This window comes from Rhineura floridana, chromosome 18 (assembly GCF_030035675.1).
Source record: "Rhineura floridana isolate rRhiFlo1 chromosome 18, rRhiFlo1.hap2, whole genome shotgun sequence".
Lineage (NCBI taxonomy): Eukaryota > Metazoa > Chordata > Lepidosauria > Squamata > Rhineuridae > Rhineura > Rhineura floridana.
In genome coordinates this window covers 6,664,545-6,687,893 of record NC_084497.1, presented here as the reverse complement: position 1 = coordinate 6,687,893, position 23,349 = coordinate 6,664,545, and the positions used below count along the sequence as shown (strand labels likewise).

Genomic DNA, 23,349 nt, shown 5'->3' with positions numbered 1-23,349 from the left:
CCTTCAAAGCTGGGAGGGTTATTTGACCCAGCTGAAAAAGGAACCAGGTCCGTTATCAGGAAATCCTGTTTCTTTGGCCTGAAAACATGGTTCGGCCACAAAGGATTGTGGGTAACAGCCTGGCTGCTGGGAAGCAGGCTGTTCTCACTAGCTGAGATGCGATCTCGTGACCAACGCCGCCTGTGTTATCTGGTGAGAGCTGGTACGACAGCGCATGTCTCCCAAGAGGTGAGTAGGGCCTGGAATATACAGTATCATCCCCACAAGCTTCTGATTGGCTATTGCTGTTGCCTTTTCCTATCAGAAGCTAGAATTTCCTTTGTCTAGGTGCTACCACATCTTACCCTGACATCTTGGGCAATATGTTGTGTTTTTGGTGGGTACATTTGTTACGAATGGACCTTGAACTTCCTCATGAGCAGAGGTCACTAGAAATGCAAGTTCCCCTATTGAGAGTGCAGCAGGATCTTTGGCTGGAGTTACCCGCACGTCACCCCCAGAGCATGTATAAATTTACCCTTGACCCAATGACACACACACTGAAAGTAAAATAAAGAGTGGTTTTATTAAGAGAAGAAACAAGGAAAAATATTGTAGTTTACAATTACAGTTAACAAAGAGCAGCTTTCTCACTATTATTCATTCATCAGCAACACTGGATAGACTAAAGCAAGGAGACTAACCCTATGAACACTTTCACATTAAGCTCGCCCACACAGAAAGAAAAAGGAGAGGAAAGGCCCAGAAGTTGCATATACCTTTCCTGGAGAGTTGCTGCAAGACTACAGCTGAGAGAGACTTTCGTATGTAGCCCAATGAGCCAAAAGCTTCGCCCTCATGGAACCAGTGCTAGATTTGAAAGATCACACTCAAATCCTTATTTCTGAAATTGTTCCAAAGATGCTAGTGTGCGTTGGTAAGAAAAACAGCTGTTGAGCCCTCCAGAAGGAGCCACCCACTGACCCCTCCCAACTCCTCATGTTTTATACCTTTTTTCTCACTAAACTCACTCCAATATAAATGTGACCAGAAAGATGTGAACCAACCCATTTCCTGATAAGTTCCCAGATAATAGGTGTGTTCTTCCTGCTGTAGATTCCTGGTGATTCCTAAAGGTTACGAATTATCCTAATCCTTACGTAAAACCGTTTCTTTGTTTGAAAGGAGCGCCTGATCCTTACTTGGCAACATTCCCCAAATTTCCATAGGAGTCAGGAAGTCTATACCCTCAGGCTTTCACGATATGTTCTCAGGGGTCACAGAGAGGCTATTTCCCAGGAATCTTTGCTGTTCAGATTTTCCAAACTCTGGTTCACTGAGGTTCAAAGATTAAAAATTCCCAATATTTGATTCCTTACACCTTTGTTATCCTATATGCCATACTGGCATGTGTTAGTACTTGCGATCGTTTCTTTTGTTTAATCTTAAGGACAGAGGAGAAATTCTATTCACCTTTAAAGCTAATTTTATCCTATTTGCACTTTCCAAAACAAATACGGGGGCCGAAATGCAGCCATCCTTCAAAAGCCACACTTGTCTGAATTTTGCAATGCAGTTCTTCAACCAACCAGTGTTTACAAAAATGCATATGTTTGGGGGAAATGTGCATTCACATGTATATTTGTGAAAATAACATTTAAAATGTACATTAGGAGAATTTGCTTGCAAAGATGTGTGGATTAGTCAAAACTGGTAACAGAAATGTGCTTATTTAGAGAAATTTATGCTAAAACGCTGGAGAATTTTCACAAGGATTTTAAAAAAAGAAATTCACAAATTGCGGCAGTAACCCGGAGAACTGAATTTAAGACTGGAAAAATGAAAAATGAGAGCCAAATTGAGAGATCTTTACCTCCCTATCTTATGGTTCAATTCTCAACTGCCTTTTGATTATTGTTGGCGTGTACTAGTGTATATTTTTCCAGTTTTCTGCATTGTGGGATTTTTACGCTGCTATTTTCATGTGCTTATATTTTTAAAATAAAGCTATCTCATATTTACTGATGTGTGTGGTCTTCCAGGTAAGCCTTGGTACTAAATCTAGCATCTTGACCTCTTTGGCTAACTGTTACTGTATCATCTGTCAGCCTCAGGTCTCCAAGAAGCAGAATCTGGCCTTGCTTCTTTGGAATCCTAGGGACAGCTGTGTAATTTTAGGTTTCAGATTCTCCTGGCCCAGACTGATGGACAGAAGAAGCGGTGGCAGCGTCCAACCTTACAGGGTTGGTTTGGGGTTGGCAACTGCAGGATGCTTCACAAAAGCTGTGGTTTCCAGGAGACCCAGTGATCTTGACATCTGTCATGAGCGAAAGGATGTAACTTGTTCCTTGTTCCAACCAGGACCACATGGTGCGCGAGGAGGCCAAAAGTTTGACGCCCAAGCAGTGCGCTGTGGTGGAGCTGGCCCTTGACACCATTAAGGTGAGCAGTATGTGTGCGTTCCCCACTCCCTTTCCTGGCCAAATGTGGGAGGTCTTCTTGTGTGCAGGATAAAGTTCATTGTGAATGAAGTGGACCAATCTCTGTCAGACTTGGATTCCTTTCCTTCAGCGTTCCTATAGAGAGCCGGATCTGGAATGGGCCATGGTGGATGGTACCCACTGAGACCGCTGGGGGGAAAGACAGCAAACCCAAACAGTAGGTGGAGCCAAAGCCACCCCATCTGTATGATAGGTGGCCCATGTGCCCTATTTTACAGAGGACCATCCTGTCTTTGAAGAGGTCTCAAGTCCAGTTTAAATTCTTTATTATTTATTCATTACATTTATATCCCGCCTTTCCTCCAAGGGGCTCGAGGCGGCATACGTGGTTCTCCCCCTCCACATTTGATCCTCACAACAACCCTGTGAGGCAGGTTAGGCTGAGAGGCAATGACTGGCCTGAGGTCACCCAGGGAGCTTCGTGGCCGAGCGGCAATTCAAACCCGGGTGTCCCAGGCCAATACTTTAACCATGACACCACCCTGGCTCAGGGATCAAGGACCCTAAGGAGGGAGATGATAGGGGCCAATGGTGGCTGGTGGGGTGGAAGGCAGGGAACCCAAACAGTAGGCGGAGCCAGAGCCGATGACAGGCAGAGCCAACTGATCCTAGTTTTGCCCCAATCTTCCATCCCTGGCTGAGTTCTACAAGAGTAACACTGAAATGGAAGAGGAGGCCAACAGAATGTAAGTCACAAGGCACATGGGGGCTGGCTGAGGGCTCAAGTTGCAGGAAGCCAGATTTCGACTGGACATCAGGAAAAACTTCGTGTTAGAGCCATATGACAGTGGAACCAATTACCTAGAGAGGTAGTGGGCTCTCCGACACTGGAGACCTTCAAGAGGCAGCTGGACAGCCATCTGTGGGGAATGCTTTGATTTGGATTCCTGCATTGAGTAGGGGGTTGGATTGGATGGCCTTATAGGCCCCTTCCAACTCTACTATTCTATGATTCTATGACTGGGGTTGGTGGGGCAGTGCCCCCATTCGCCCAAGTGAACCAATCACTGCTGAGAATGGGCAGACTTCAGACTTGCAGGATCCACTTTGTATTATTATTATTATTATTATTATTATTATTATTACTACTACTACTACTGCTACTACTGGAAACAAAGCCCTATGAGGAGAGACGGAAAGAACTGGGCATGTTTAGCGTGGAGAAGAGAAGACTGGGGAGAGACGATAGCACTATTCAAGTACATGAAAGGTTGTCACATAGAGGAGGGCCGGGATCTCTTCTCGATCATCCCAGAGTGCAGGACACGGAATAATGGGCTCAAGTTGCAGGAAGCCAGATTTTGGCTGAACATCAAGAAAAACTTCCTAACTGTTAGAACGGTGCAACAATGGAACCAGTGACTGTGGGAGGTAGTGGGCTCTCCAACACCGGAGGCCTTCAAGAGGCAGCTGGACAGCCACCTATTGGGGATGCTTTAAGTTGGATTCCTGTATTGAGCAGGGGGTTGGACTTGATGGCCTTACAGGCCCCTTCCAACTCCACTATTCTATCATTCTACAATTCTATTATTACTTCTACTATTACAAATGTGATGTAAAGACAGTACAGAGGAATGCTGCCTTTGCTCACCTCTCCTCTCCTGCCCCTTTCCCTTTTTCCCGCCCCGCAGCAATACTTCCACGCAGGAGGCGTCGGTCTTAAAAAAACCTTCCTAGAGAAGAGCCCAGACCTGCAGTCGCTACGCTATGCCCTCTCGCTCTACACACAGGCCACAGACCTGCTCATCAAAACCTTCGTCCAGACACAGTCCGCTCAGGGTAAGCAAGATTGACGTGCAGGATAAGGGGCAGGCTTAGCCCAGCTTGGGGTTCTCCAGGCATGAGGTTTCGGAAGAGACCAGATTTGCTCCTCGGATCGAGCAGATCTTGATTGTGGCTAGAAGAAAACGCCATGGTCAGGTGCAGTCCATCTCTCAACACCAGCTGCCTTGCCTGAGGCCTTCCCAGAGGCATCAGGAAGCGGACGGTGGAGTTTGCTTAGGTCTAAACAAAGGAAAGTCAATCTAGTGCTCTCTCTGTGTTGCTGTACTTCCAACTCGCATCATCCCTCGCTGTTGACCATGCTGGCTGTTGGAAGTTGGAGTCCAACAACATCCTGGATGGCTATGGGTTGCCCAGCCCCTAGTCTAGATCCGACAGGGCATTCCATCAGCCAAATGGTCAGGGATGGTAGGAGTTGCAGGCCAGCAACATCTGGAGGGCCACAGATGCTCCCCATCCCTAATCCAAGAAGCGGTGTTCCCTACTGTGCGCAAGAGATGGAAGGACACCTCTGGCATCCAATAACATCTTGGAGGCCCAGAGTTTGCCCTGCCCCTGGTCTAGAGATCCAACAGTTCTTGTGGCTTTTAATCAAAATTAGTGGAGCTCCCATGTACAAAAGCAGTCTGCCCCTGATTATTGCAAAATACTAGGGAGAAACAGCAACCCACTTTGGTCTAACCCAGCAGAGCTCTCCTAATGTGTTAAACTGTGCTTCACACACGCACAGACACATCCCCAGCCCCCCTGCAAGAGGAGAAGCGGCACCGCCTGGCTCAGCCAGAAAGATGACATTTCAGGGGATGTTTCTCAAGACCTGGCACCTTCTGGTGTTAGTTTAGGGGGTCCCAGAAGGCATTTCCTCCTCCTGCTATGATTATTGGGCTTGGTGATTGCTATAACTTATCTTCTGAATTCTCCAGCTGCACCTCGAAGCCAGAGTGTCTGTCTGCAGTAGCTGACGGTTCTTCTGTTTTCTTTTTTCTCCCCCGTCTCTTGCCTTTTTTCATTCCTCCTCTTGCACATTCTCTGTCTGTCTGTTACATGTTAACCCTCCCATGTTTCTTCCTTCCTTCCTTTCCTCTGTACCTTCTTTTTGTTTCACTTCTTTCTGTTCTCTCCCTTTTTCTTTCTTCTCTCCCTAACCTCTCTATTTACCTTCTTTCCTTTCTTCTCTTCATCCTTTCTTTCTCTCTACCTTTGTTGCTTTGCCTTTATTTTCTTCCCTTCTCATCCTTCCTCTCTACCTTCCTTGCCCGCTTTCCTTCTTTCCCTTTCTGACTTTTATTTCCTCCTTTCTCTTAATCTTTTTTCTTTTCTTTCTCTTCCTTGCTATCTTCCTTCCTACCCTTGCTTTCTACCATTTCTTTTTTCTTTCCTTCTTTCCACTTTTCTTTCTTCTTACCCTTTCCTTTTCTCTCTCCACCTTCCTTTCTCTTCTGACCACTTCCTTCCTTCCTTCCTTCCTTCCTTCTCTCTATCTTCTTTTGTATTATTTCCCTCCCTCTCTTTCTTCTTATCCGTTCTTTCTACCTTCTCTTCTGACCATTTCTTTCCTTCTTTCTTTCTATCTTCGTTTTGATTTTCCTTCCTTTCTTGTTATCCATTCTTTCTACCTTTTCTTCTGATTTTTTTTCTCTTCTAATATTTTCTTTCTCTTCCTTTCTTCTTATCCATTATTTCTAACTTCTTTTCTGATCTTTTCTTTTCTTCCTTCTTTATTTTTTCTCCCTTCCTTTCTTCTTATCTGTTCTTTCTAACTTTTCTTCTCTTCTGAACTTTTCTTTTCTTCCTTTCCTTTCTCTTCCTTTCTTCTTATCCATTCTTTCTAACTTTTCTTCCCTTCTGATCTTTTCTTTTCTTCCTTTCCTTTCTCTCCTGATATTTTCTTTCTCTTCCTTTCTTCTTATCCGTTCTTTCTAACTTTTCTTCTCTTCTGAACTTTTCTTTTCTTCCTTTCTCTTCCTTTCTTCTTATCCATTCTTTCTAACTTTTCTTCCCTTCTGATCTTTTCTTTTCTTCCTTTTCTTTCTCTCCTGATATTTTCTTTCTCTTCCTTTCTTCTTATCTGTTCTTTCTAACTTTTCTTCTCTTCTGATCTTTTCTTTTCTTCCTTTCCTTTCTCTTCCTTTCTTCTTATCCATTCTTTCTAACTTTTCTTCTGTTCTTTTCTTCCTTTTCTTTCTCTCCTGATATTTTCTTTCTCTTCCTTTCTTCTTATCCATTTTTCCTCTCTTATCTTTTTTCTCTCCCTTATTTTCTTTCTCTCCCTTATTGTTTCTGTCTCTTCCTTCCTTTCTTATCCTTTTTACACTTTGTTTTTTTCTTGCCCTTTTTACTTTCCTTCCTTCCTTCCCATCTTCATCTCTTCTCTTCTCAACATTTCTTTTCTCTCTCTTTTTCTCATTCTTAGTTCATGGTGGTAAAGGTGTTAGGTTTACTCTTAGTGAAGAAACATATCCTGAGAAGGGTACGTCTCGCACCCACCTCCTGACACTCCTCTCCTTCCTCAGCTGCACCCATCCCAGACCTTCTCCCGCCTTTCTCCCACCGCCCTGGCCAGGGCTAGCAAAAGTCCCAGAATTTAGATCCCATGAGGAGTTGAAAGGGAAAGGATCTAAGGCAGAGACGGCCGGCATTGTGGCATGTGGCCCAGATCTGACTCCCCTTCTTCCCCTCTCTCACTCTTGTTTGGGGCAAGGGAACTTTTACTTAGCTCTGCACCAGGTGCATCTACCCTCCAGCTCTCCCCTCCTTATGCACTGAATGCATCAGAATGACACCCCTGCACAAGCAAGCACTCATCACCAGATGGAGGAAGCGGGGGTGGGGGAGGGCAGCTTTGGGGGCTCCATGGGGGTTTGCACCACCGGTTTGTCCATTTGCTTGCGTTTGGCCCATTGAAATGATCGGTTTGTTTCCAACCCCACGGCCTTGGTTCCTGGATTGAGAGAGTCTCCGCATGTGACTCAGGAGTTGGAGCAATGGTGTGTGTGGATGTGCTTCCCTCCCTTCTAAAGACTTAAGGCATGCAGAGGGCACCTTCTGCATGTAGGGGGCAAAGGCTGCACATCCAGGCAACTTTCTTCACGGCTGGCCCTGCACTCTGTTTTCTCACCAATTTGTCCCGGAAAAGAAACACTGTCTCCTCTGATGGCAAACAGAAGCTGGTGCTGCAGCTGCCCCCTTTTATTAAGAACAGCCCTAGGTTCCCTTCCCTGTAAAATCACTGTTCCTTTCTTTTGCCTTTTGGCAATAGCATCTCAGTTGTTAGAAGCTATCATTCTCTAGGGTGTCTCCAGAAATGAAATCTCTCAGACACCTTTTTTTGGCCCATGGGCAACATTCCGTTATCCAACCCTTCTGAGGGCCACATGACAGCAGTGGGTGTGGCCAAAGCAAAAGTGGGTGTGATCTCTCCCCCCCTCTCTCTCTGTCATACACACACACACAGTACTATACCCTCACAGATCCCCTCCTTGTTATCCTTAAAATAACCTATACTATCCTGAAAATAAACCAGCCTTTTGCATGACACCAGCAAACTGGAAGCCCACATTAAAATTCAGGAGACATTTCAACCCTTGAGAACCACCAAGGGAAGCTTTCCTCTTCTTCGCCAAGTGTTTAGATCATCTCAACACTCATAGTAAACTGAGTTATACTGAGTCGGACCACTGGTCCCTTTATTGCAGGGCTGGAAAAAGGTTCAGAAAAGGGCAACTGAAAAGGATCAAGGGAATGGAGTGACTCCCCTATGAGGAAAGGTGGCAGCATCTGGGGCTTTTTAGTATAGGCGAGGAAGAGGTGGCATGGTAGAAATGTGTAAAATGATGCACGGCGTGGAGAGGTAGTGGGCTCTCTGACACTGGAGGCCTTCAAGAGGCAGCTGGACAGCCATCTTGCAGGAATGCTTTGATCTGGACTCCTGCATTGAGCAGGGGGTTGGACTTCATGGCCTTATAGGGCCCTTCCAACTCTACTATTCTTTGATTCTATGATTTGGACTCCTGCATTGAGCAGGGGGTTGGACAGGATGGCCTTATAGGCCCCTTCCAACTCTGCTGTTCTATAATTCTATGAAAGTGGATAGAGGAAAGTTTTTCTCCCTCTGTCATAACTCTAGAACTCTGCAAGCGTCCAACAAAGTTGAATGGTGGAAGATTCAGGACAGACAAAAGAAAGGACTTCTTCAAGCAGCGCACAGTTAAACCAGGGAATTCGCTCCTGCAGTGATGGCCACCAACTTGGATGGCTTTAAAAGAGGATTAGGCACATTCACAGAGGATAAGGCTATCAGCGGCTACTAGCCATGATGGCTGCGCTCTGCCTCCATAGTCAGAGGCAGGATGCTTCTGAATAGCAGTTGCTGGAAACTGCAGGAGGGGAGAGTGGCTCTCAGGTCCTGCTTGTGAGCTTCCTTTTAGTGTATCTGGCTGGCTGCTGTGAGGATAGGATGCTGACCTAGATGGGCCACTGGCCTGATCCAGCAGGCTCTTCTTATACAGATCCCAGCTTAGCCCACAAGATTATCCTAGGCTATGGTCCCAGGCTATGGTCTGAAGGCACATGAGGCCAGCTCCCTGCTGAAGCTAAGCAGGGTCACACCTGGATGGGAGACCGCCTGGGAGCCACATGTGAGCCGCCTTGGGTTTCAATCATGAAAAGAAAGGCGGGATAGAAATGTAATAAATAAATAAATAAGATTGTTTTTTCCCTAACCAAATAATTGATGGATTTTCATGAGGATTTTTTAAACAATCACAAATGTGAGAGAAATCAAAAGTTATAGATTTACCAATCGCTGGCTGGGACGCAATCTACCAAAGAATCACGGCTCCTAGGGAGCAATCACAGAGAAATGGTTCCTGCCCTTCTGTCCTGTTTGCCGGCTTCCTGGAAGCATCAGGGCTCCTTTGGGGGGAAGGGCAGGTTATAAATTTAATAATAAATAACACACGTTTATTTTATTTGTTCAACAACATGTATATATACCGCTTGATTGTAGCAGAACCTCGAAGCGGTTCACCAGAAAAATTAAAATGATCAATCGAAACAGTTAAAAGCATGGAAGTTTAAAAACATTTATCAATTGAAATCAGCAATAAACTAAATCGAGATTAAAACACATCAGCATCTACATGTCTGGAGGATAGGCTTGCCTGAACTGGAATGTTTTAAGTAGACACGGGGGGAAAGTACAACAAAAGCGTCTGCCTGAAGTCAAGAGGCAGAGAGTTCCAATGTGTAGGTGCTGCCACACTAAAAGCATGATTTCTTACGAGTGCAGAACGAGTGTGATGCAGCAGCTGCGACAGGGCCTGTTCCGCAGATCAGAGTGCTTGAGTGGGCACTTATGGGGAAAGGCACTCCCGCAAGTAAACAGGTCCCAAGGTGTTGAGGGCTTTATATCCCAACGAGTATGATGTGGCACTAGCATAAATTTTAAAAATTGCTTTGCCACAGTGGGAAATGGGACACCAGGCTGGATGGACTGTTGGCCTGATCCAGCAAGGGCATTCGTTCATTCCTGTGGGTTTATCATTCCCTTTGCACAAGGATCCCTCTGACATGGGGAACGGCTGAGGCTCCCTTGCCCAGTTCCTGAGACCCTTTGATTCTGCAAACACTGCACATCTGGAAGCAAAACACAAGGAAGCCGTGGCAACCGAGTCCAGCCCCTCACTGCTGTCAGCACAGCCATTTTTGCTGAACCCCCTCCCCTTTAATCTTTGCTACATGATCCTATTTTTGGTCTTGGTTCAGGGTCCCCTTTGCTCTGAGATCCACAGCCTTGTCTCCCCCCGATCAAGACCTTTCGGAAAGCCGCAGAATGTGTGGGAGGGAAGCCCTTTCCTTTTCCAAACCCTTTTCTCTCCTTCCCCCACCCCTCTGCCTCGTTGGACTGAGGTCTCCCCGGTGCTGTGCCAAGGTGGCCCCCTCCTGTTCACCACCCTCTCCTATTCCTTCTTTCTTGCCTTTACTGCATGTGAAGGAAGCCTGTTTGAATGATGGACTGATTATCCTGCTTCTTGGACCATGAAGGGGGCGGAAAGCGGGAAGAGCTGGAGGGGGAGGGTACCGTTATCGAATGGAGATGTGAAAGAATGGTCTTACATTGTTGTTTGACTCAGGTGACAGAAGCTTGCCTAGATGGAACTCTGGGATATTGATCAGTTATGACAAAAATGTATTTATTTAACAGGGTTTATATACCCCGTCATCATTAAAACTGCTAAGCGATATACATCAAATACAAAATAGATATTTGATGAAGGTTGCAGTCAACCAAATTTTACTCAGAGCAGACCCACCGAAATGAATGGACCTTAGTTAATCATGTCTTTCCATTTCAATGGGTCTACTCTGAGGATGACTAACACTGGATACAAGCAATACATTCTAAAATAGAATTATATATTAGACTGCATGTCGCATTTACATGTCTAGGTAAGCTTGCTTAAGCAAAAAAAAAAAAGTTTTAGCAGGCACCGAAAACAGCACAACAAAGGTGCCTGCCCAATATCAATGAGCGGGGAGTTCCAAAGTGTAATCCCGATACAAGTGCTATTTCCCACTTTGGCCAGTCTGGCTCTAGCGAAAAGGCTATTTGGAGAAAAAAAATAATGGGACCTCCAAAAAGGCAGGGACGATTTGAAGCAAGCATCAGGCCTCAGTCAATCAACAGGTTTTGGTGTGCTCGGGGTGAGGGAGAAAGAGTCGTTAACTTCCTGTACTATATCTCTGAGTGGGTTCATGCTTCCCTTTCTTTGCCGCGCAGGATCTGGAGTGGATGACCCAGTCGGAGAAGTCTCCATCCATGTAGAACTGATCACCCACCCTGGCACGGGGGAGCACAAGGCCAGCGTCAAAGGTCAGTGGCATTTGTGGCTGCAGCTCAGTAGAGGACTTATTCCCTGAACATGGAAAAGCAGGCTTCAGACACGTCTAGGGCACGGGTTCCCAAACTGTGGTCTGTGGACCACTGCTTCATTGAGGTGGCCCGCGGCGCGTCTGTGGATTTGTCGTTGTCGACGGGAGGCAACATAACCATCACATTAACTATTCATATTGATTTTCAATTGTATTTTTATGGCTTCTGTTATTTCTGATATTTGTATTTTATTGCACTCCCGTTTGACTTCTGTGGAATTTGGATTGTGCTGCAATGAAATGCAAGATATCTGAGATAAAATTAAGGATGGGGTTCGCTACCTAGTTCTGATCCACTGGTGTTCGGATAGTCCGTTGTTCCATCCCGACCCGCCCTTTTCCAGTTCTCACTTGCATTCGGGCTTCCTGATTTGATCCGCTATTCTAGGCTTTTATGTTGTGGGGAAAAAATTGCATAATTTTTAACGTAAATGCCTATGTAAATGATCATGGTGTTCCACGTGGTTTATTTTTTCCTATTTATCACACCTACACACTATTACGAATGCATCAACTCAGAGGAAATTACAAAGTTAATTATGAAAAATTGGGGGGGGGATCGAAGAAAAAAGTCCATGCTGATTGCAGCCGCTGCAAGAAATCAGTGAAAAGGTAAAGGTGTTCCCGCACTTATAGTGCGAGTCGTTTCCGACTCTTAGGGTGACGTCTTGTGACATTTACAAGGCAGACCGTATATATGGGGTGGGATTGCCAGTTCCTTCCCTGGCCTTTTTTTACCCCCCAGCGTATGCCGGGTACTCATTTCACCAACCACGAATGGATGGAAGGCTGAGTGGACCTCGACCCCTTTTACCAGAGATTCGACTTCCTCCTTCCGCTGGGTCTGTTAAAGCACCCCCAACAGATGGCTGTCCAGCTGCCTCTTGAATGCCTCCAGTGTTGGACAGCCCACCACCTCCCTAAGTCGTGTTGTATCGCTCCAACAGTTAGGAAGTTTTTCCTGATGTTCAGCCAAAATCTGCCTTCCTGTCACTTGAGCCCATTCTTCCATGTCCTGTACTCCGGGATGATCGATATTTAGCTGATGCTCAAATAAATGCTGGATTGACTCTTCCGGTTGGAGGCCGTGCTCGTTCTACCTAATATTTGGGTCAATAATGGGGTATCCCAGGCCCAGGACCTGAATGCGGCCCCTCAGACCTCTCCACCTGGCCCTAGGACTCTCCCAGGCTCCACCTGCTCCCCAGGCACACCCAGTGGCTCCATGTCAGTGGAGGAGTGGAAACTGCTCTGGGTTGTGGTCCGAGCTGTCGAGGAGCTGTCCTTGAAAGTTTGGACGAAAACCTGGATTGGATTCCACTGTCCCACTGACATGGAACCAGCACCCCTACCAGCCCTTGCTTCCCACCCTCCGTGCGTGTTTTTGCCTGGCTAGGATGCGCCCTCCAACTCTGATCATGCCTCTTGCTTGGCTGGGAGGGAGGACAGAGCTGGGAGCCCCTTCTTGGTCCACCCACTTTTGCTCCAAGCTCCACCACAGAATGTGGCCCCAGGAGGTGATAAAAGTTCCCCACCCCTGATTTACATAATATTTAGGTTCCAGTATTTAGCTTATGCGCAGACAAATGCTGGACTGGCTCCTTGAATGTGAGATCAATCCTGTTCTTACTTATTACTGTGTGACATGTTTGCAAGGAATTCAGGGAGCCATACATGATTCTTCCATCCCGACTGTAAACGTAGCCCAGTCTGCATCTGTACTGGAACTGTTTCTTAAAGGTGTTTTTAAATGGATTAAATTTAATAGATTTGGCTTTAAATGTGAACTGAATTGAATTTCCCCCCAATCCTTACTTTCCTCCCTCTTCCAGTGGTGGCTGCCAATGACCTTAAGTGGCAGACCTCCGGAATCTTCCGCCCTTTTATTGAGGTGAACATCATTGGGCCGAACCTCAGTGACAAGAAGAGAAAGTTTGCCACCAAGTCTAAGAACAACAGCTGGTCCCCCAAATACAACGAGAGCATCCAGTTGTGAGTGATTCTTCATTTCCCCTTCCCCTTCTCCCCAGGGTCATGTAAAACTGAGACAGGACTGTACCATTATCTGACCTTAAAGTGCAAGATTTGGTCCTGGCCTCCAGATGTGTTCTTTGTAACCATCTGAATTTGCAGTAAGAATAACTTTAAAATATTATTTTTAATAGCGTATTTTAAAAGTTAAACAGCAGCTAGAAGTGGCTGAAGGAATCGCATTTCCCCAGCAGCTAGAGACAGAGGGTTAGGCACTGGGAAGTTGCAATTGCTGGGCCAAGTTAAAAAAAAAAAAAAAGGAAATGATGGCTACCAGGCTGGGAAAATGTAGTTGGAGTTGGGAAGGTGCAATTGCGGACTGAATGCTAAGAAGGTGAAATGATGGGCTGCAAGCTGGGAAGGTGCAATTGCAGGCCGAGGGCTAGAAAGATGAAATTGCGAGTTGGGAAGGTGCAATTGCAGACCAAGTGCTAAGAAGGTGAAATGATGGACTAGAGTCTGAAGAGACAAGAGGAAGGACTCCACACAGCACAGAGTTAAACTACGGATTTCACATCCACAAGAGGCAGTGATGGCCCCCAACTTGGACTAGGCAAATTCATGGAGAAGAAGGCTCTCAGCGGCTACTAAATACTGGCTATTGCTTACCTCCACAGTTCAGAGGCAGCATATGCCAGTTGCTGGGAACCCCAAGTGGGTGTGAGGGGGGTTGCTGTTGCACTCAGGTCCTACTGGTGGGTTCCCCAGAAGAGGCATCTAGCCGGCCACCATAGGAACAGGATGCTGGACTAGATAGCTCCCCCTTTGGCCTAACAAAGAGGCTCTTCTGGCGTTACGTTAGCCCCCGGTCTGCTGCCGGGTCCAAGCGTTCACAAGTGTGCTTCCCAGACCGTGTTTGGGAGTAGACCATCCCGCCTCCTCTTCCCGCAGTTCCCTGGGCACCGAGACGGGTCCCGAGTGCTACGAGCTCCAGGTGTGCGTGAAGGACTACTGCTTTGCCCGGGAGGACCGGACGGTGGGCATTGCCATCTTGCAGCTGAAGGACATCATGCAGCGGGGGAGCTGCGCCTGCTGGCTCCCACTGGGGCGCCGCATCCACATGGACGACACGGGCCTGACGGTGCTGCGCATACTCTCTCAGCGCAACAACGACGAGGTGGCCAAGGAGTTCGTCAAGCTGAAGTCGGACACGCGCTCGGCTGAGGAGGGCAGCACCAGCTAAGCCAAGGCCTTGCCGTCTACCCGCCCCGCCCCGCCCTCTCTGTTCCACGATCTGCTAGTATCACCTTCCTGCAATGGCGCCTGGTGGCTCCATGTCAATGCAATCCACTCCGGGTTTTAGGCCGAGTGATTGAGGAGCTGTCTATTGCGGGAATGGGCTTCAGCACCTCGGACAGGTCCTTGAAAGTTTGGGCTAAAACCCGGAGTGGGATTCCACTGGGCCACTGGGTTGGAGCCGCCACCCGCCACTGCCTTCTTGCCCGTCCATGGTCTCCTCCCTCTTTTATACAGCCATGTCAAAGCCATAGATATTTCACACACCTCTCCGTTCTCCACCGCCCTCACTCCCTTAATTTGGGAGGCTTTCTCCCGCTGCCAAGGATCACCCTCCCTCCCTCCCGAATGCAGACACACTCTCAACCCTCACCCCCGCCCAGTTTAAGTCACCGTGGGGCAGAGGTGAAGGAGAAACCTTCCACTGAGTCAGACCCATTGGTCTGTCTAGCTCAGTATTGTCGACACTGACCAGCAGCGGCTCTCCAGGCCATCCCCCTGGATGCACCAGAGACGAAACCAGGGACCTTCCAAGTGGAAAGCAGATGCTCCACCAGCTGTGGTCCTTTTCCTTTAAGGGGGGGAAAAAGGGGTTCTAGTCCTCATGTTTCTGATTGAAGGGCTGATCTAAATAGGAACATAGGGTTAGGGTTAGGGTTTCAGGCTCGGGACATTCATAGTCCTACCTGGAGATGCTGGAGATTGAACCTGCATGGAGACCAGGTGTTCCACCATGAAGCCACTATTCTTCTGATGTGGCGGTGGGGAAGACAGAGGCACTGGCGATGGTCAAACATCCTGCCCTGTGTGTCTTAGGAACCCTCCCCCCACCGCCAAATGTATTCGTTTTTCTTTCCTGATCACATTTATTTCATAGGTTATTGTTTTTTAGCGGAGAAACATCCTTGCACTGTTTGCTCACTGAGCTCAGCATTGTCAGCTCTGACTTGCAGCAGCACTCTGGGATTTCAGGCAGGGAGTCTTTCTCCCAGCCCTCCCTGGAGATGCCACTGGAGACTGAACCTTCTGCACACAAAGCAGACGTCCTGACACTGAGCCTATCGCCCTTCCCTAAAGACAAAATAAGTTTCCAGTCCTTATTGTTCTGGTTAAGGGACTAATTTGAAGGGGTGGGTTAGGGTTAATGTAAAAGGACCAGAAATAAGCTATTCTGTTACAGCAGGCAGAAATGTAGGCAGTTGCCTTACACTAAGTCAGACCATTGATTCTTCTAGGTTGATACTGAGTCTGCACTGACCGGCAGCAGATCTCCGGTCTACGGTGGCTAATGGTTCCAATGTTAGCGGGTCAGTGGGATTCCACTGTCCCGCTAACCCTGGATCCACCGGCCACCTCTGTCTCCAGGGTTTCAGGTCAGAGTCTCTCTCCCAGCCCTGCTTGGAGATGCCATTGGGGGCTGACCCTGGGATCTTCTGCACGCAAAGCAGACGTTGTACCACTGAGCTACACCCTCGCATGGAATGGAAAGCAGCGCAAGATCCACACATGCTCCATGTGCAGTACTGGAAAAGTTTCCCTCTAATGATCCCTGTGCCAACTTAGTTCAGTATTACCAGTGCTTACCCAGTCAGAGGGGTCAATTCCACACATCAACAGGGTCTGCGTCAAAGCCCAACAAGGTCGGGCATCGGCCGAGGACCCAAACACCCAAGCCAGGGTCCCTGTGGCAACTTTGACCAGACTAAGGAGGAGACCAGTGGCGCTCAGTGCCAATCGGGACTGGCAGGGCGGAAGACGGGGCAACCAGAGGGAGGCTGATCAAGGGCAGTCAGATTGGACCACCCTCCACAGGTTACTAAGCAACGTGGGCGGCATCGTGCAGGCGACTCCGACAGTCTTCTTTTCTGTGCCGTGCAAAGTGTTTCGCCAGTTACGAAACCTGCACTGTGCCGGAACATTGGCAAGACACCCCCGTGAAAAGACTCCCCGCGCAGCTGGAGGTGCGATCGCCTCACCATTGGGGGTTGGATGGGAGGGTTATTAGGAGACGCCTGCACAGAGCTTACAGTTTCCAGCACATTCAACAAAACAACAGTTCCCAGGATTCTTTCGTGGGAGGGAGGCCCTGACTGTTAAATGTGGTACAAGAATGCTTGAAATGCGTGATATGTGGATGCAACCACAGTTTGTATAGAGAACGACACCTGTCAGGGTTTCCTAGGGAAGGATGAGGGGAGAGAGACTGTTCAGGTAATTCCATTTACAACTCCGTGCTCACCTCTTCCAAACATTGTGCCAGCCCGATTCTAAGCTCAGGGCCGGCCCTACTGTGAGACAGAATGAGGCAGCCACCTATGCGTGGCTGCCTCCACCATTCCAACCTCTTCCCTGCATCCTTTCCGAGAACACCTTAGCCAAAACAGTCTCTTTCCCCTCCCTTTCACCCTCTCCCCATACTCCATGCCCTTTTCTAAACAAACCAAAAGCTCTAATTCCATACAGTTTGCCTGGGACCAAAGTGTCAGAATTTGGAGTTGAATGTTTACACGCAGATACACACATTCTTGCCTGCAGTCCGCTGAACTTTTATAAGAGTGCGCTGGTAGGGAAATCCGCACGGAAAACGGGATGCAAGAAATATGTTGGACAAAGTCAGCAGTGGGGTCGACGGTCCTGATTGCTGCCCCTCTCGAAACTCTTTTGCACAAAACAGACCTCCCGCCATCCGTATCTTTCAACGGCACCGCTAGGGTAAGGTGAGAAAAATCCCCAAGGTTTTGATAATAGTTCCCCTGCTCATTTTCCTTCTGAACTGGTTCCCTTCTCAATAATTTATGTTTGGCATGTGGTTGAAATTAGCAAATGAATAAAGAAGAGGGAGCAAGAGCAAAAAAATAATAAATAGAAAACTCGGACGGTCGGAATCAAGTGAACAAATTTACTTGCGTACCACATATTTTGGGATATGTTTCATGTCGTCTGTTCTGTTCATACATACCTGAAGTGGATTGAGCAATGAATGCATGATAGTGAGATGTTTTGCACTATTTTGAAATTTTGGGGCTCTATACAAATATTTTATTAACTGACATTAAAAAAATGACAAAAAGATGACTCTTTTTTGTCTCCTTGGGTTTCTAACCTGTTCTTCCTCAGCAAGGTTATTGCCACCCTTTTGGGAGAAAGGTTGTGATATAAATTTAATAGAAATCAATTAATAATGTTATTATTTATTTTATTCATCAGTTTATAACCCACCTTTCCTCCAAGCAGCTCAAGATGGTTTACATGGTTCTCCCCCATTTCATGGTCACAACAACCTTGCGAGGTAGGCTAAGCGGAGAAACTATGGCTGGGCCCAGGTCACTCTGTGAGCTTCACGGCTAAGCAGAGATTTAAACCCTGGTCTCCCAAGTCCTGATCTGCCAGGCTCACCTTCTGTAACCCCCTCCTCACCTTGACCGCTCTTCAACAGTTAATGTGAAAAGAAAACGCATTTGAAAATGTATGAAAGTGGAGGGGAAATTCTCACGGGTGGGGTGAGCTTTTCTGGTGAATTTGGTAGGCCTGGCTTGCTCAGAAGTTTTATTTATTTTTATTTATTAAATTTATATCCTGCCCTGTCTCCAAGAAGTTGCCATTCCGTTCTGTTCAGGATGGCATTTTGTTTGTGAAAGGGTCAACAAAATATAATATCGGAAGCGTTTTGGTTCTTAAATATATATTATTGTTTTGTTGTTGTTATGTGCCTCCAAGTCGACTAAGACTTATGGCGACCCTATGAATCAGCGACCTCCAAGAGCATCTGTTGTGAGCTGCCCTGTTCAGACCTTGCAAGTTCAGGTCTGCGGCTTCCTTTATGGAGTCAACCCATCTCTTGTTTGGCCTTCCTCTTTTTCTACTCCCTTCTCTTTTTCCCAGCATTATCTTTTGTAATGAATCCTGCCTTCTCATTATGTGTCCAAAGGATGATAACCTGCTTCATCATTTTAGCTTCTAGTGATAATTCTGGTTTAATTTGTTCTAACACCCAGTTATTTGTCTTGTTTGCAGTGCATGGTATCCACAAAGCTCTCCTCCTAAGTATATATATGCACACATAATTGTGATTAAACAAACAGAGGTTTTTATTATACTAACAAAACGTTCCGGCTTCTGGCTTCATCAGCTGCTAACATCCAAATGCTGTTGCGAAGGTGGCAGTTATAGAGCTTTGAGGATGGAATGGTCAGAGGGGCTTCCTTTGCAGAAGCTCAGTGATGCTGGAACTGTCCTCCAGGTTCAGGCCATGTGGTGCCAACGTGTCCAGAGAGTAAATCCAAAGGTTCTCCCTCTTAGTCAATGCCGCTGGATCTCTTGGCATCTCTATAGCTGTTACAGGCTGTGACCCTCAGTGTTGAAATGTTTTCAAATGGCTGCTCCACTTTTTTTGTTAAGATTACCAATTTGTGGTTTGTTGTTGAAATGTGCCTTCAAGTTGATTATGACTTATGGCGACCCTATGAATCAGTGACCTCCAAGAGCATATGTCGTGAACCGCCCTGTTCAGATCTTATAAATTCAGGTCTGTAGCTTTCTTTATGGAATCAATCCATCTCTTGTTTGGCCTTCCTCTTTTTCTACTCCCTTCTGTTTTTCCCAGCATTATTGTCTTTTCTAGCGAATCATGTCTTCTCATGATGTGTCCAAAGTATGGTAACCTCAGTTTTGTCATTTTAGCTTCTAGTGACAGTTCTGGTTTAATTTGTTCTAACACCCAATTATTTGCCTTTTTCACAGTCCATGGTATGCACAAAGCTCTCCTCCAACACCACATTTCAAATGAGTTGATTTTTCTCTTATCTGCTTTTTTCACTGTCCAACTTTCACATCCATACATAGAGATTGGGAATACCATGGTCTGAATGATCCTGACTTTAGTGTTCAGTGATACATCTTTGCATTTGAGGACGTTTTCTAGTTCTCTCACAGCTGCCCTCCCCAGTCCTACCCTTCTTCTGATTTCTTGACTATTGTCTCCATTTTGGTTAATGACTGCTCCAAAGTATTGATAATCCTTGACAAGTTCAATGTCCTCATTGTCAACTTTAAAGTTACATAAATCTTCGGTTGTCATTACTTTAGTCTTCCTGTCATTCAGCTGTAGTCCTGCTTTTGTGCTTTCCTCTTTAACTTTCATCAGCATTCGTTTGTGGTTTATATATATATATATATATATATATATATACACACACACACACACACACACACACACACACACACACACACACACACACAGTCTAAGCCCTCTCCATGCAACAGCCTGGCCTACTTTGCAGGGTTGTCATGAGCCACTCTTGACCTGTGAGCTCTCCTCCTGCAATAGGGACCAATGCCCAGAACTGGTTTCGGTCTCCTGGTGTGTGAAATATTGGCAAAGAAGCTTCAAACTAGACATGCAAATAGACAGGTGACCCCCACTCTGGAAGCCTCCACCCCCACGAGGAATCTGCTGCTTGGGGTTTTTTGGGGGGACACATAGAGACATCCCCCTTGCTGCTGAAGGTCAAACAGCGGGTCCTGCTTTGGATTCTTCCTGCCTGGTTTGAAGCTCCTTTGCCAATGCTTCGCATTCCAGGAGAGCGAAACCAGTTCTGGGCATTGGTCCCTATCTCAGGAGGAGAGCTTGGAGGTCATGAGTGGCTCACGACAAACCCTCAAAGCAGGCCAGGTTGTTGCATAAAGAGTGTACATATGACAGTCCTGCAATGTGGGACGATGTAAGAGCCGGGAAATGGAAAGGGCCCTTTATAAAAGAAATGGATGCTCCCAAACACTGGGATGTGTTAGGGAGAACTTGAGAGGAAGCAAAACCCTTCTGATATTATAGTTTGTTGACCCTTGCACAAACAAAATGCCATCCAGAACGGAACGGCTGGTTGGAGCCAATCAGAGTGAAAGGAGGTGAGTCAGCCACTGAGAAGACTCTTCTCGGTAGCTAACACTCTCCCCCATTTGTGCTTATTGGCTGCCAGGGACGTCTGCTGTTGTGGCAGGAGGCCTTCACAATTATCTCATCCACACCCAGCAACAAAAAAAAGAGAGAGTGGCTGTAAAGGGACCCTGCACTTCTAGATTTGCCGCCATAGCGCTAATGTGAGACATACAGCACTTTCGCGAGGCCATCTTTCTGATTTGGACCATCTCCTGGGGGACACTAAGAAATACCTTTCTTCAGTCACGTGTGTGCATGTACCTGTGTGTGTGTGTGTGTGTGTTAACTGCAGTACGTTTTGTTCCATCGGATAGGTCTCTGCCCCTCTGAATGAGTTCTAAGTCTCCCCTGTTGCTGCTGCTGCCGGTGGCGGCGACTTTAAAGGTTTTTTTTTCAGAATAAAAGAGAGCGACCCTTTTCGACACCCTCCACCCTCTTCCAACTTTCCATTTTTACTCCTTGTAAAAAAATGACAAATTAATCTTTTGGGAAGTGCACTGGGAAACCTTGGAGCACCCTCGATATAAAGCCCTCGAGCCAGTGTGGCAAAGCTGTGAGGGGGTCGGTCTATGAGGACCTGGGAGGCCAGAGTTCAAATTCCCCCACAGCCGTGAAGCTCACTGGGTGACCATGGGGACCAGTCAGTGTCTCTCGGCCAAACCTACCTCGCAGGGCTGTTGTGAGGATGCAGTGGACGGGCGGAGAACTATCTATGCCACCTTGAGCTCTTTGGAGGAAAGGCGGGATGTAAATGCAGAAAGAAAGCTCCAAGCAGATGAGCTCAGTCCAGGAGAGCACCGCAGTCTCGTCTCTTCACGAATGGAGCATCCACCTGCCTCTGCACAGGCTATATTCTCCCTCTTAATAGGCTCCTTTGTTTTAACGTATTTTAAGGTTTGTTTTTATGATGCAGCCTAATATATAAACATTTGCCTTTCACTGCCCTTCCCTTCTGTAATTGTAGTTGCATAAAATCCCCACCGGAGGGAGCCCTTTCCCTGCTTTGGCATTGTAGTCGCATAAAATCACCGCCGGAGACGGCCCTTGCCCTACTGTCATTGTAGTTGCATAAGATCACCACCGGAGGACACCCTTGCCCAAGTACAACAACCCAACAAGGTTGGGGGGCGAGGGGGAGCGGGACTGAATTGTTGCGGAGGGGACGGAGGGTGCCCTGCATTGTAGTCCCGCGTCGTCTGCCAGATGACAGCTCCCAGGAGTGGAATGAAGGTGGCTCACAAGAATCCAGCAAGGTCGCCCGGGCGCGGCCTTGTCAGAGTGGCGCAAGCGCACCGGAAGCGGCGAACATGACGTGCAACAGCTTTCTCATTTTATCTCTATGGGTATTCCCAGTCGCTTTAGGAGCGTCGCTTTCGGTGACGATGAAGCGGGGCTTGCTGGGAGTTGCAGTCTTCGTCCGGCGGGGCGCTGTAGTCCTCCCGCCCTCCTTCGTCATGGCGCCCGGCGCATGCAACGCCGTCCAATGAGCGGACAGGGAGGGGAAAAGGGAGCCGGTGCTTTTGTCAACAAGACCACACTTGCGTGTTCCTCTATGGGGCAGATTCCCGCTGCTTGGCAACCTGCGAGAAACGATTGGGGGGCGAAGGGGAGCGGGACTGAATTGTTGCGGTGTTGCATGCGCCGGGGGCCATGACGAAAGAGGGCGGGAGGACTACAGGCTCCCAGTGCCCCGCCAGACGAACACTTTAACTCCCAGCAAGCCCTGCTCCATCGTCACCGAAAGCGACGCTTCTAAAGCGACTGGGAATACCCATAGAGATAAGATGAGAAAACTGTTGCTGGTCATGGTATTCGCTTCCGGTTCGCTTGCGCAACTCCGAGAAGGCTATGCAGATTCCCGCTGCTTAGCAACCTGCGAGAGAGGATTGGGGGGCGAGGGGGAGCGGGACTGAATTGTTGCGGAGGGGAGGGAGGGTGCCCGGAGGGAGGGTGCCCCGCATTGTAGTCCTGGGTCGTGTGCCATCTCACAGGTCGCAGGAGGGGCAGCCAGCAAGGTTGCCCGGGCGCTTGTCAGATGAGCGGACAGGGAGGGGAAAAGGGAGCCGGTGCTTTTGTCAACAAGACCACACTTCCGTGTTCCTCTAAGGAGCAGATTCTCGATGCTTAGCAAACTGCGAGACACGATTGGGGGGCGAGCGGGACTGACTTGTTGCGGAGGGGAGGGAGAGTGCCCCCTCGTATTGTAGCCTGGCAGCTGTTTGAACATAACAATATCAGAAGCTCAACTGGCGTGTTCGCTGCAGATCAGAAAGGGTGCCACCAGGGCCAAGGGGATGCCAGCAGGGTTAAGTAGCAGAATCAATGATGCTGTTGGAGACAAGAAGGCTTCTTTTAAAAAATGGAAGTCTTGTCCAAGTTAGAAGAATGGAAAGGAATGCAAACGCTGGCAAAATAACTGCAAGAAGACAGAGAAGGATGCTAACATAAGAACTTGAGCACATTGCTAAAAACATGAAAGACCAACAATAAATTCTTTAAATACAATAAAAGCAGGAGATCGCCTAGGGAGGTGGTCGGACCCTTGACCCACATTGAAGTCAAAGGTATGCTAAAGAGAAGCGAGTTGCTGGTGGAAAAGAGGTTTCAGGATCCAAGTGGACTGTGGAACTTAGGAAACTCCTTTCTCCTGAGCCAGACCCCTTCGTCCATCTAGCTCAGTGTTGCCTGCACTGACTGGCAGCAGCGCTCCCCAAGGTTTCAGGCAGGGGTCTCTCCCCACTCCTACCTGGAGATGTTGCCGGGGATCCAACCAGCAACCTACTGCGCACAAAGCAAATGCCACTGAGCAATGGCACCCTTTGCATGTATACACTCATTTGCACATTGTAGTTGCATAAAATCCCCACCGGAGGGCAGCCTTGCCCTGCTGCCATTGCAGGCGCTTAAAATCCACACCGGAGCGGGCCCTTTCCCTGGTTGGCATTGTAGTTG

At 47.6% G+C, this 23,349-nt stretch overlaps 1 protein-coding gene across 1 annotated transcript in view; it reads left to right on the top strand.

Annotated features, from left to right (window-relative positions):
* The window catches only part of LOC133372771 (protein unc-13 homolog A-like), a 115,090-nt gene extending 100,343 nt beyond the window's left edge, over positions 1 to 14,747 (top strand). Inside the window, exons 34-38 of the mRNA XM_061601834.1 lie at positions 2,341 to 2,421; positions 4,112 to 4,259; positions 11,044 to 11,136; positions 13,028 to 13,187; positions 14,118 to 14,747. Coding sequence (XP_061457818.1) covers positions 2,341 to 2,421; positions 4,112 to 4,259; positions 11,044 to 11,136; positions 13,028 to 13,187; positions 14,118 to 14,409 — 774 coding nt within the window. The 3' untranslated portion in view covers positions 14,410 to 14,747. The remainder of the gene's footprint in view (positions 1 to 2,340; positions 2,422 to 4,111; positions 4,260 to 11,043; positions 11,137 to 13,027; positions 13,188 to 14,117) is intronic.
* Positions 14,748 to 23,349: the final 8,602 nt, after the last annotated feature.